At 40.8% G+C, this 14421-nt stretch overlaps 1 protein-coding gene across 3 annotated transcripts in view; it reads right to left on the bottom strand.

Moving 5' to 3' along the window:
• Nucleotides 1-1318: 1318 nt before the first annotated feature.
• The window catches only part of PLS3 (plastin 3), an 84734-nt gene continuing 71631 nt past the window's right edge, over nucleotides 1319-14421 (bottom strand). For 2 of the 3 annotated variants that reach the window (XM_045996256.1, XM_045996257.1), the window contains exons 9-18: nucleotides 13129-13271; nucleotides 10906-10932; nucleotides 10537-10632; nucleotides 6682-6877; nucleotides 5427-5505; nucleotides 4543-4657; nucleotides 4180-4313; nucleotides 3685-3808; nucleotides 3340-3464; nucleotides 1319-2253 (exon numbers count right to left, since the gene is read on the bottom strand). In XM_045996256.1, the coding sequence (XP_045852212.1) occupies nucleotides 2121-2253; nucleotides 3340-3464; nucleotides 3685-3808; nucleotides 4180-4313; nucleotides 4543-4657; nucleotides 5427-5505; nucleotides 6682-6877; nucleotides 10537-10632; nucleotides 10906-10932; nucleotides 13129-13271 (1172 nt within the window). In that variant the 3' untranslated portion in view covers nucleotides 1319-2120. The remainder of the gene's footprint in view (nucleotides 2254-3339; nucleotides 3465-3684; nucleotides 3809-4179; nucleotides 4314-4542; nucleotides 4658-5426; nucleotides 5506-6681; nucleotides 6878-10536; nucleotides 10633-10905; nucleotides 10933-13128; nucleotides 13272-14421) is intronic. The other variant, XM_045996258.1, reaches the window with a different exon arrangement.

The raw sequence follows: 14421 nt of genomic DNA, 5'->3' as shown, positions 1-14421 counted from the left end.
ATTGTTACAGAAGCCCAAATGCACTTAAGGCAATGGGACTAAAGTCCCCACTCCACTCCACCCCACCCCCGGTCATCTATATTTTGACTTTGCTTATTGTATTGATTTATATAAGTTTCTTTTTTTTTCCAAAGCAGAATTGTCAAATTTCTTCTTCTTTTATTTTAGGTCTTTGGGGTTTGTGTCATACTCGGAAAAATCTTTTTTTCTTTTTTTTTTTTTAAAGATTTTATTTACTTAACAGAGAGAGAGAGATCACAAGCAGGCAGAGCAGCAGGCAGAGAGAGAGGGAGAAGCAGGCTCCCCGCCGAGCAGAGAGCCCCATGTGGGGCTCGATCCCAGGACCCTGAGATCATGACTTGAGCTGAAGGCAGAGGCCTAACCCACTGAGCCACGCAGGCCCCCTCAGAAAAATCTTTCTTACTCGAGCTATAAATACAGTTGTTTATACCATCACCATGCAGTGCGTCAAAGACCGGATTACATACTACTCATTTGCACAAAGCCTTAAATGGTACCATAAACCACTGGTTGTCAACTAGGGATGATTTGGCCCCACATGGGACCTTTGGCCGTGTCTGGAGACGTATTTGTACTGCACACTGGCGCTGTGCTAAGGACATCTTGGGGGCAGAGGCAGGGAGGCCAAGGAAAACCCTGACCATGCACGGGCCAGCCCCTCCCCCCTCCAGCAAGGAGTCAGCCAGCCCCCAAAATGTTGATGGCCAGAAGGATGAGAAAACCTGCCAGAGACCAACTCCCATCACCGGTTATTCGGCTCCCTCATTGTTCAGGTCTTTTGTATATCACAGAACACTGGAAAGATGGAGTGAGGGAAAAAAAGAAAAAGGGAGGAACCGGATAAAGGAAGTTAGAGTAAGTTGGAGAAGGCCCTCTGACCGCACTGGGGCTCTCCTTCATTCAGCTCCAAGAGCTTAGATTGAACCGACATCATTTTGTACAGTACATCAGAAAAAGAGAACATCGGGGGGAGAAAATCTGGCAAACATGACTGGCAAACCACGAAGGGTGGAAACACGAGGAGACTACTTATTATGTAAATGCCTTTATTGGAACTAATACATTGCTACCAGATTACATCACTTTTCAGAGTTAGAGTAACATTATGATCTTGGAAACTATAGCAAACAGCTTGACAAAGTAAGAGTACATTACGTCCTACATACATATTTTATTTTTTAGTGACATCTCCTTGTTTTAGGTGGAAAATTAGAAAATTTATGGTACACTTAGCATGCTTGGCCTACCGTCTCCTGTCTACGTTCTGAGCACGCTCTCTCCTCAATGTGTCATATTCAACAGCATTTTAAATCTAAAGAGAGAGTTTGACGATACAAGTTTTTAAAACAAATAAGCATATATGGAACAAAGGTGTGAAGACAAAATATGTCAGTTGTTTACAGCTTGGGTGTGGGAGAGTAGATGCAAAATCAAGGTACACCTTTTCTCTACCTACAATGTATGGTTTTTACGTACTTGGAGACCCCTTAAAAAAAGTAGCAAAATCAGCAGTCTTATTTAATGTAATCAAAATATTCTTAAATGTACAAAAAAGATCACGTAGAAAGAATACTGTAAAAAGATACTGATCTTAAGAATAAAAGAATATGAAAAGCTTCTATTCTGCCAATGTTCTGTACTACAGAGATAAGCAAAGGATACTCTTATCCAGATACCCTCTGAGCCCGGTTCTCGAATAAGAACTAGCATCCTGGATGGAAAAGCAAAGTTAGGGTCTAATGGTCTTCATATCCAATCATCTAAGCAAGTCCCAAGAGGCGGACATTCTAAGGGGGCGGCAAAGATACACAGAAACGACATACAGCAATGGGAAATGTCACGGGCAGCGATCTAGGAGGAGAGAGTAAATGATCTGGCCGTGAGTGCATTTCAGGTGTGCCTGACAAATCCAACTGTGACTATAGGAAAGAGGAGCTGTTGCCATTAAAACTCTTCCCCTGTGAGCTCTCAAGTTCATCAAAACTATGAGTCCTTGCAGTGACCATCAGTTCTTTAAGCCATGACCACTTCCCCTGGAAAGAGCTGACCTGCTGATCATGCACGTGGGAGCAAGGCTGCTTTTATTCGAACTGGTTATTTTACACCCTCTTCATTCCCCTGCCCATCAAGCATGCAAACACAGTCATGACCATCTTGGGCTTTACTTCCACGAGGTCTTCTGGAAGAGCGTACACCCTGGCTCCAATTCTTCTAGCCATTGACACCGCGTACCTATTGTCAGAGGAAACAAAAATCAAGACGAACCTCTTGTTAGTCAAGGACATGACAGGAGACATCTGTTTCCTCTTGTAAAATCATTTGGCTGGGATGTGAAACTTCATATTGAAATTTCGGAGCGGTACCATTTTAGTTTTTGAGGTCACTCTTAAGTGACACCTGGTTTTTGGCTCTATGACTTAGGGATGATTTTATTCACCCCTTTTCTGCAACAAGAATTAATTTTGAAGCTGATGTGATACAAAGATGAGAAAAAAAATTATCATTATCATTTTCTGCCCACTGAGCAGGGAGCCTGACATAGGGCTCGATCTCAGGACCCCAGGATCACGACCTGAGCAGAAGGCAAATGCCTCACCCACTGAGCTACCCAGGCACAAGAAACTTTCAAGGCATAGTTTCAGTGGAGGCTTAAGCATCCTGTTCATTTAGGGAACAAGATAATAAACTCAACATACGTAGGAAAGGGGATCTGTGCACAGTAAAAAAGACATCCGTAAATAATGCATTTTGAAAAAGAGCAAGACAGAAGAATATTCTTATCTATGGCATGAATATTCTTAGCCTATTTTCTCTTTGTTGTCAGATAAAGTATATTATTTTGGTAATTCCCTAAAGCAATGCTGATCGAGTGCCTATGACGTCAGGCACAGTCTAGGCTCTTATATCTTGTATTCATATCAAAATCTCTAAGATAAGTATTATTGCTCCCATATGTACTAATGAGGGGTCTGAGGCTTGGAGAGGTTTCCCGCAGGTGACACCACTCTTTTTTTGTTTTGTTTTGTTTTTTTTAAGATTCTTAAATTTTATTTATGTATTTGAGAGAGAGAAAGAGAGAGAGAGAGGATGAGCCAGGGGGAGAGGCAGACTCCTCACTGAGCAGGGAGCCCGATGCGGGACTCGATCCCAGGACCTCGGGATCACGACCTGAGCCGAAGGCAGACGCTCAACCGAGCCACCCAGGCGCTCCTAGGGCACCACCATTCATAAAGTGGCCGAACCTGAGCGAGAATGCAGAGCTGCCTGGCTACCCAAAGCCCATGGGTATTAATCATTGTCATCGTCAGTGTCTCTTACTTGGCATTATTGTGCTTGTCGTCTTCTGTCAGATTGCCACTCTTAACAAGGTCATAGTTTATGCAGCCCGGCTGGATGGCATCAATTAAATCCACAACGGCCAAACTGGAGCTGATCGTCTTGTCCTAGTGCCAAAGGACAATAAATCTGAGAGTTTCTGGTTTGTACAAGTTAACACGTGATTACTTGTATCAAGTTGCCACGCACCAAGCCCAGGGGGTGAAGAGAAGCTCGCCATTAGCCCAACACTAAATCACACTAACCAACCAACCAGAGGCCGTCCTTCCAAATTACTGATCCTTTCTGGCAAACAGAACAGTTGATCGTCTAACATGCAATTCTTACCTTAAAACTCTGAATGGAAGTTGATTTTCCAGCTTCACTCAATGTTCTGTTCACCCAGCTCACAATGATGTCATCATTGGCTTTCTGCCCGTCTCCAAGGTCTTCCAGAACATTGAGGGTATATCTAGAAGGAGAATTGGAAGAAGAGGTCCCAAGCTACTTCATGAGGAAAAAAACCAAAATGCACCTTTTGTTCTAGTCTGACAGTGGCCGTGATCTAAAGGCAGTTGTGCTCCGGCCGGCACTCGGGTGTAATGAATGCATGTCAGCACTCTAGCTAAGAGGTCTTTTTTCAAACGGATACACAGGCTGTTCAGCATTTTTGCAACTATCCATTACTCAAGCTCACTTCAGGGTCTAAATCCAAAAGTTTCCAAACTAAATCCAAACGTTTCCAAAAACATAGTCATTGACATGTCTATCTGAAAATGACAAGGGCCGGATCACAGACCGCCAGGACAAAGGTGCTTGAGCGGCTAAAACTGGGTGCCATACCTTCTCATCAGCTGCCAGACTAAAGCTAAAGTCAGGGTTTGGTTTCCATCGTTCAGGTCTTGCCCTCCGATACCAACCAGGGAGAATTTGGCAGGATGCTTCCCCAATTCAACAGCATAGTTGCAGTTTTCCAGCTGTAAACCCACAAAAAAGCAAATGGTTGAGGATTTTTTCCCATCGGCTTCATCTGTACACATGAGCGAGTACTGAGCGCACGCGACGCTGGGTACTTAGCACATCGGGGTACGTGAGACACAGCTCCTGTTCTCAGGAAGCTCAGATGCCAGTTTCCCAAGCAAAAGAAAAGACCTGGGACTGGAAACAGCTGCCTGTCACAATTGTATGCAGTAACTTCCAATTTACCTTTTTCATGTTGGCTCCGAGTTTCGGGTATGGAGGTTTATTAACCTTACTCCAGTCAACAGGAACTTTAATTCGTTCATACAACTGTAAGATTACCAGGGCGTCCTGCAGGTCGCTAAAGAATAAAATAATAAGAAGAATTTCATCAGTGTTTTCAGACAGCTGGGCCTTTGTTTCCTTAAACATACTAACAGTACACTGGCAACTGAAACATATAAGACCACAGATAAGACCCACGGCTCACATTTTCTAGCAGTCTGCGCTAAAAATAGAGCTAACACCATCCCGTTCACTTAAAATACTTGAGAGCTTCCGGTTTGCGAGGTACGACTCTAGAAGCTGGGCACATAGGACAAAAACCTGTGGCCTTACACCAGACTCAGAGACAGTGACAATAAACAAGTTATGGATTGATAGATAATTTGATTTAGGGGCGTATATACTTGCTATGAAGATGAAAAGAACTGGGGTTAGGGTTACAGAGCATTAGGTGCTGGTCAGGGTCTGAATCTGAGGACAGTAAGGGAGTAGGGCATTCCAGGTGGACAAGAACGTTCCAGGCTGAGAGAACAGTGAGTACAAAGGCCTCAGGACATCACGGACAGTGCACTTAAGTCTTTCCCTGGTCTCTGTTACAAAACATAAAGGATCTGTTTCGTAGGGTGTCAGAAAGACATTCATACACTCTTTCTCTTAATGATCATGTAAAGGAAGAATCTGGGCTTCTGTGTATTTGGAAAAATGATAATGGATGTCACCATTCAACATCTTCCGACCTCAAAGACCAGTGTAAATGAACATCTAGAAAATGTTTAGAGCTATAATTCTTTCTGCGGCATCCATTCACGCTGTTCCTAACTGATAGTAACAGTAGAAAGGCTTACGCATAGAGATGGTTTACATGGGGATTAACTCCAAGAGAATTCATCCAGTTACGGAAGGTTCTTTCTTCACGAGTTTCTCCTATTAAGAATATTTACAAAATTTAGATATTAATTAAACACCTTTTATACGTGCTTATAATATTAGTTCTAGCTAAGATGAATTCATTTCCTCTGTACAAATCTAGAGGTTTTCTCTAATACGAATCTCCAAATATTTCCTCTAAATACATTCTCTCTAGGTATAGGCGTATTTAAAAAAAATTGCTGATTTATTTTAATATTGAAGAATACAACTTTATAACCAGTTAAACAATTTAGAGATTTATGAATTTTTTATAATCTGCTCCCCCTTCTAAGGCTTCCCCATATCTCCCCAAATCCCCATACCTCAAAAGTAACTGATGTTATCGGTTTTACCTTTAAAGAAATTTGGGGGGTCAAATTTTGGGGCAGTGAGCATATGAACCCTCTATATTCATGAATTTACACCTTCCCTCTACATATTTATAAATTATAAGCTACACACAAGCACTTTTTTGACATGCCTATATTACAGCTGCAAGTTACATGAAACTTGAAAAGCATAAAATTTAAAAATTTTATAGTCCTGTCAGTGGATATTCAAGGAATGACTATTACATTTGCTCATTTTTGAATCTTACACTTCATGCATTTATAATCTGGAAAAGGTAAACTCTACCTTCTCCAAACTCAAATAACTGCCCTACATTAATCATTTTAAAGATTTTATTTTTAAGTAATCTCCACACCCAATGTGGGGCTCAAACTCACAACCCCTAGATCAAGAGTTGTATGCAATACCGACGGAGCTGGCCAGGCCCCCTATATTATGATTTTTTGAGTAGGTGAATAGAAAAGGAACTGGGGTTAATTCTGTCTGGTTAGTCTGACTGTGGAAGAATGACATAATATTATAGACTAATAGGTCAAATTTAATGCATATATACATTTTTCTGGTGAGGGGTTTAGAAGGTGATCTATTTCTAAAATATTAAAATAAAACTGGTTTACTAAGTGGCCTTAAGCTAGGTGAACCTTGACTACTTAAGGTTCCCAGTATCATCCCTTTCCATCAGCTGCACTTTTGACTCAGCCCTCGGGTCTACTTCCAGCAGAGATTTGCTAAAGGAAAGTGGGGAAGGAAATGTATTAGGCCAAGATCCTAGAATCATCGTGGCCTATGTATTTCTGGAATGTGGTCCCACACATTAGAATGCGAGAAAACTCCAATTACCTTCCAATAGAGTCCAGTCAATGTCCTGGTTCTCGGGCTTGGTTAATGCCGGGTATTTATTAAACAGGTTAGCCACAAAGGCTAAGTTCAGTTTGGGGTTTCCACTGACAACGTCAGCAGGGGTGACAAACTGTCTGCACCCCAACTTGTCTGCTTGTTGAAGCATACTCTCAGCTCTCTTCAAATCATCTGTTTCCTGTTGAAGTAAAAGAAGAAGCCATCTTTTAAAAGGCTATACTAAAAACATAGACCTGTTTCCCCTACAATGATAGACTGGATATACAATTCTACTTTCTCTTAGCCGACATATGGTACTTATTATAAAATTGTTTTGAATGCAACAGCAAAAAAAAAAAAAAAAAAAAAAAAAAAGGTGGTGGTATTTGAGTGCAGTACCCCAAAGGCACGCTAGGTGGAACCAGATCATTTATCGAAGGACAGTACATTTAATTCAAATGGGATTACATCACTCCTGTGAAAACTCATCAAGAAAAAAGCTGAAACTGTTGAGATTTTTCAACTGGGCTCTAAGGAAGGTGTAAGACTGAAAAGGGTAGAGAAATTATGAGAAGATATTTAAAAGATAATCATCAAGAATAGCAGTTTCCAATAATTTAATTTCAGGTTTAAACTTTTAAACTGCGTATTTCAAATTGTAGTTTTCCTCTGCAAGGATTTCTTCTTCTTCTTTTTTTTTTTTTTTTTTTTGGTTATGGTTTGACTTAACTTTTCCACCCAGGCAGAAGCAGAGTTGCTCATTTCTGTAAAGAATACTTACTTCCAACTAATTCCCATGACTCCTAACTTGTTACCCGTCCCCCTATGCCCCATTCCTCCCCACCCCCTCCAACCCACCCCAAAAGATGAGTGCCCAGCTCTGGATTAACACAGGGTTTGGTGAAGAATTTAAGTTATCCAATCATTTCAGCCCGATGTAAAAAGTGTAGTTTCTCAAACACCCACTATGCCCACCTCCCCAGGCTACAAGTAAAAAGCCTGGAGCTGTGGGAGGAATGGGTGCTTTTGGATGTTTCTAGTGACCTACACTTGGAAAGGAACAGAGTGGCAGTCTGGGCACTTCCTACGTATACATGGTACAGTTTTGCCCAGGGGCAAACGTAAGTACTTTTGCGGAACAGTGTCATGGGAGAAAGGGTTTTACAATCTGGTGGGAAAAGAAGAGATAAAGATAAATGAAACTTGAAGAATGTTACTTTTAAACTAAAGCCACCCAGAATGTATAATTTGATAATCTTAGCTTTGTCTTCAGTGGGTGATGCTATCTTTAATTAGTTTTTTAACCCCCAGTGAGGTGCCTTAATTGTACAAGACTCCAGAACAATGTGTATTAATTGTGTTACCCTTGTTACCTTCTGCAAAACAATCAGTAACCACTAGCGGATGGGCAGTTGCGTGGGATTCAACCTTTCTTCAGGGTTCTCTCTGAGCATAGTGAGTTCCTCTCATAGAGCCTATTTTATTTCTTGTAACCTGTCAGTTATTACTTTAGTATTGTTTGCTTTATGTTATTTACCAACTTTAAATAGTCAAATATAAAATAATGAAATATAAATAATCAAATAAAAATATATATGAAAAACTAACTTTAGCCCCTACCTCACACCATATGCAAAGTTAACCCCAAACATAGTATATTTCTAAAGGTAAAACCTCAAACATAAAACTTCTAGGAGAACACATAGGAAGAAATATTAGTGACCTTATGTTAGGCTAAAATTTCTTAGATACAACACCAAAAGCATGATCCATAAAAGAACAAAAATGACTAAATCAGACTTTGCCAAAAATAAGAATGTCTGTTCTTTAAAAAACATTGAGAGAAAATATTTGCAAATCACATATCCAATCAAGACACTGCCTCCAAAATACATAAAAACACTCAAAACTTGCTAATAAGAAAACAAACAATGCAATTAAAAATGGGCAAAATGAACATGATGATACATAGATGTCAAATAACCACATTAAAAATGTTCGACACCATGTGTCATTAGGAAAATACAAATTAAAACCACAATGACAGATGATTCGGCACCTGTTAGAATGATTCAAGTTAAAAGGACTAACCACACTAAAGTACTGGTGAGGATATGGATGAACCGGCACTTTTGTATACTGCTGGTAGCAATGTAAGATGTACAACCACACTGAAAATGAATTGGCTGCTTCCTAACATACCCGATTACTCAGCCATTTCATTCCTAGGTATTTACCAAAGAGAAATGAATGCATATATTTATACAAAGAGTTCTCTATGAATGTTCAATAGCAGCTATATCTGTAATAGCCCCAAACTGGAAACAATCCAAATGCTCATCAACAAGTACATGTGTAAACAAATTGCGGTATATCCATTCACTGGAATATAATTTAGCAATAAACAAGGAATGCATTTATGATACATGTGACAACATGAGTGAATCTCAAAATATCACACTGAGTGAAAGAAGCTAGACAAAAAAAAAAAAAAAGAAAGAAAACATACTGTAGGGGTCCATTACATAAAACTTATAAAAACTCAAATGATTATAAAGCAAAAGAAAGCAAATGAGTGGTTGCCTGGGATGGGGGAGTATAGGACAGGACCAGAAAGCATTACAAAGGATCATGAGAAAACCTGATGTGATAATGGATATAAAAAAAAAATCAATCATCAGTCAATTAGGCCCTAAAGAAAGTAATAAAGCTGAAAAAGATGAAGAAGGACACCGACCAACAAGGGAAAAGTGTGAGCAAAGGTTCAGAGGTAAAATGAGTGTTGGGGGAGGGAGTGCGGATAGAGACTAGCGAAGAAGAGCACTCGCCAGCAGACAGGGAGCAAGACCATGTAGGGCCTTAAATGTTAAGCAGAACACTTCAGACTGAAGTCTAGAGTCGATGGGGAAACCTTGAAGGATTCTGGGGAGGGAAGAGACAAAGGAGTGTTTGAAGATCAACCAGGGAAGAATGAACAGAGAAGAGCGGTCTTAAAATCAGCACCAGTTAGCATACTGGTGCCATTTACGCAGGCCCAAGGTCGCCCGGCGAGCCCGCGCGGACAGCTGCCCCACGCACAGGACAGCTCCTGATCCATACCAAGTCACCTGAACCAAAGAGTCTCACATCCCACATCCAGACAGAAATAGAAGAACACAAGTCTGTTACAAATAAAGTTCTGATACGGGCATTGTAAGTGGTTTAGCCCATGTTATCTACTCGATCCTACTGCCTACTGGGCTAGAAACATGGATTCTCTAAATTAGTACAATGCATTCTATACCTAATGGGCACAAAGAACACAGCAGGGGATCCTAGAAACTTAAGACTCAATTGTCTAGTCCAACTCCTTCCTTTATGGATGAGCAAAGTGAGATCCAATTTGGCGAAGAAACCTGTCCAAGGTCACTGAACAACTCAGTGATATAACCAGGGAATATGGTCCATGAGTGAGTCCCCAAGTTCGATCTGCAGTTTGTAAACATAGTCATGTTACTCTCAACACTCAAAGACTACAAATGCATATACAACTATCTTGTCATTACATCTCTCACTGTAATTATAATCCAAACACTTGGAAAAGGTTAGTTTCTAGCACTTATTTCCCGACCCTGGCTTTGAATATTTTATGCAATCAATACAATCCAATACCGCCATCGTTATGGAACCCATTAAAAAACTACCAAAATAACCAAAGCTCATCTTTCGGTCTTTGAATTATACCCACAGCAATAAATTTTAAAATAACGCTCAAAATTTTTAACACCATTTCATGCAATTATAAAAATTCTTGTTTTTGAGAAGAAATTGACAATCATTTTGTAAGACTGTAGAATTCAAATGAACACTTATACTTACATTGAAACCTGACATGTTAATATCTATCCGTGGTTCACCTTCCTTTTGTCCTTTTGGTGCAATTTGATTGAGAAGGTGGAAATAGGCTTTGGAATCCTATAAACGAATTGAAAATCTCAGTGAGATCACATCTACAAAGAATGAATGTATCCCATTGTCCTATGTTTGGAAGGATATTTGCACGGGATTTTGGGAGAATATATGGCACAAATCGCTGTCTTCTAATCTAACAAATCTTTCCCCCAGAAAAGTCCAGCCATCTGGCCTACTTTTTGCCTCAAATATGGATAACTGGATTTTATCATGACTTTATAACTGATTAACATTGCCAATACAATAAAGCTAGTAAACACATAACTAGTTCTGTACCTTCACTGAATTACTGAAGTCAATAAGCTTGGCAGATAAAACAAGCAAGAAAAGAAAGGAGGAGCAGAAATCCAGGAAGCGTAGGGAAAGAGAAAATAGACAGGTTACATCATTACAAAACACAATATATACCATAACCTATGGAGAAGAGATTAGCTAGGTTAAAGATGTATTTAACTGTAAATTTAAATGACATTTTTTAAGTGAGTAACACTTGAGTTGGTGAAGTAACATATACCCCTGTATGACCTAAATATAGTTAACCAAACAAGATATTATTTTAACTAGGCTCCCAACGCAGGGCTTGAACTCACGACCCTGGGATCAAGACCTGAGCTGAGATCAAGAGTCGGACGCTTCACCGACTGAGCCAGCCAGGTGCCCCCTGAAGATTTCCTTTTTGTTTTAAGCTCCTGAACTCATCCATTGTTTGAATGGTTTTACATGGCTAGGTGGATTCAGGCTGTGTGGACCCTCCACAGAGGACAACTTGAAAACCACGGCACCGGGGCAAACACTTCATAACAGTCTTCAACCATGTCAAGTAAGTGTCTGCCTTGAGGGGACAGAAACTGGGATCAAGACTCCTTAATCCTGCTGAATTGGAAGACCACCCTCCCAGCAGTGATCAGATTCTGTTACTGAACCTTGACAGTCCAGACACACTTATAAGGAACGTCTCTCCTAGCAAACTCTGTAGATAACGGGCACCATAATCCCCTGGGGGAAGCTGTTCAATACACAGGTGACTGGGTTCAGCCCCAACCCTACCAAATACGGATCTCTGGGAGCTGCTAATCTTACAGAAGTTCCCTGAATGAGGTGGATACAGAATGCCGGAAATGACTCTCAAAGAGGGGAAAATCACCCCAGTGAAATCTACTTCAGAGCCATTCACGAAATGCAAAGCCAGATAGATCCTGCCATTAGCAGGCACAGGATTTGCCTTCCCGTAATCGTGCATTACCGTTGTGAAAGCGCTTGTGCTTACAATTTCTTCCTAATGGTGCATGAGCAGCTCATAATCTAATCCTCTGCCCTTGACAAGAGTGGGTAAAAAGAGCAGACCCAGTAGGGTCTTCTCCCCCAGAAAGGGCTTTACAGGGCAAAATTACACTTGGGAGTATAGACCAAATGGAAGCCTTTCTTTTTCACATTACTGAACAATCCTCTGCTTTTTAAAAAGATCCACGGCAGGCTCCATTTCTAAACAATATTTCCTTTTGTACATTTCAAAGGGGTCCCAAACAGAAAATCCATTTAAGAGTGGTTTTTGGGAACACGGCTCGTGCATAAAGCAAAAATATACCCGACCAAACTTCTTGTGTAAGTTACAAGAAGAGGTGAAAGCCCTGCTGGTTTTGTAATTTGGGAGCTATCCTTAACTGTCCCTGGTGGAATCAGTAATGTAAACATCCCAAGGCTCCCTCTCCCCACTGAGCATATCGATAGGATCCCAGACTATCGTTTTCATAGCCCTGTGGGTCAGTGACATCTGGTGAAGATCCTTGAATTTGTTCCCTGTGTCCCAACACTCAGATTTGGGAGAGAGTGGAGTAAATGAATGAGGGGTTTTTTTTTTGTTTTTTGGTATTTTTGCTATCCTAATTTTGGGCCCCCTCTTTGGGAAGCTACCAATGTCTCCTTCCTCTGCTAATTTTTTCCTTACTGCCTTTGAGACACGAACACCAACATGTAACACAAGAAATGTTTGAAGGTCTTTTATGTGGCAGGCCTTGTGGTTAGAAGTGGGCTTTGGTAGGAGGACTGTAGGGCAGGGCTGAGGTAGGAGAGGCAGCCATATGTAAGAGCTCATCACTACCGTCATGAACTCAATGGCTAACGGTGGGAGCACATGATAGAAAGAAGGCAAGTAAGAAAGGGGGAGGAGAATCCTGGGGCCCTTTCTCTCTCTCCCAGGATTTACTAACAGGTGCCCTGAGGTCTGGGAAGGGCAGTTAGGAAGAGAATGGTCATGGCCCACCCTTTGGTACTCCATGTTTAACAAGGAGCAGAACAGAAAGCATTAGGACTGTAATACTTTGACCATTTGCCACAGAAGGAGAGTACCTTCTAGGTTTCAGCTCTCCTGAAATCTACCATCAGGGTCAAGGGCCAACAAGGCCTGGCAATATCCTGGCAGGATTTTCCCTCTGTCTGGCTGGTAGTCACCCAAGCCATCGTATCCACGCCCAAAGGCATCACGGTTCTTTGCATGGTTACCTTGATGTCAGCGCTGAAGTTGTTGATTTTCTGCCAGCCTGAGTTTTCCAAGTGAAAGTTTGCCCATCTGAGCAGAAGCTCTTCTGGAGACAACTTCATAAGCTCCTCCAAAGTCTCACCATCTCGAAGTAAGGCAGCCAAGGCTAGAAGGAAAAAACAACCCACAACCAAGATATTAAATGACAATGGTCATTACAAGTTCATTCGTTCTTTGGACACTCTGTTAGGTGACAGAGGAACAATAACTGGTCTGATCTAGTTCCTCATTTCAGGTACTGTCACTCTAATAAAAGTATTTATTAATAATAAATACTCTAATAAAAGTATTTATTAGTGACAGTAGATAATATTAGTAGATATTTTAGTTAGTAGATATTTTAGATAGTAGATAATATTAGTAGATAATTATATGATGATGTAGATAAAGATACTGTTATGAGAATATATAGGAAATATATACTATATTTTATTTGTCTTTATGTTCCAAATGGCAAATAAGTTACACCTTTTAAAACAGTTTACATTATGACATGTTTACCTTGTTTTTTTTTTTAAGATTTTATTTATTTATTTGAGAGAGAGAGAGTGAGCAGGGAGAGAAGCAGAGGGAGAGGGACAAGCAGACTCCCCACTGAGTGCAAAGCCCGGCTTGGGATTTGATCCCACAACCCTGAGATCCTGACCCGAGCTGAAACCCAGAATCAGACACTCAACCAACTGAGCCACCCAAGCGACCCCTAAACTGTCCTTGTTTAATTATGTTAAAATTAGAGATCTGGGGGAGGATGTTTAAAATGGTGGCACCTTTATACTTAACCTTTTGACTAAAGGAGTATAGAACCTTATGGTACTTATATTTAAATGTAATTAATGGACTCTCGAAGGGGTAAATCTATTTTTTTAAAAGATTTTATTTATTTATTTGACAGACAGAGATCACAAGTAGGCAGAGAGACAGGCAGAGAGAGAGAAGGAAGCAGGCTCCCTTCTGAGCAGAGAGCCTGATGCGGGGCTCAATCCCAGGACCCTGAGAACATGACCTGAGCCGAAGGCAGAGGCTTTAACCCACTGAGCCACCCAGGTGCCCCGGGGTAAATCTATTTTTGAAAATAGTTTTATTTTTTAAAATTATCTCTGCAGCCAACATGGGGCTCCAACAACCCAGAGATCAAGCGTCCCACGTTCCACCAACTGAGCCCGCCAGCTGCCCTGGGTTAAATCTATTTTTAAAGGGATATAATTTAGCTTAACATTTTCTATAGCACCTAACATGTAAAAGCTGCTCAGTTTATT

Source organism: Meles meles, chromosome X (assembly GCF_922984935.1).
Source record: "Meles meles chromosome X, mMelMel3.1 paternal haplotype, whole genome shotgun sequence".
NCBI lineage: Eukaryota > Metazoa > Chordata > Mammalia > Carnivora > Mustelidae > Meles > Meles meles.
This window is presented reverse-complemented; position numbering and strand designations above follow the sequence as displayed.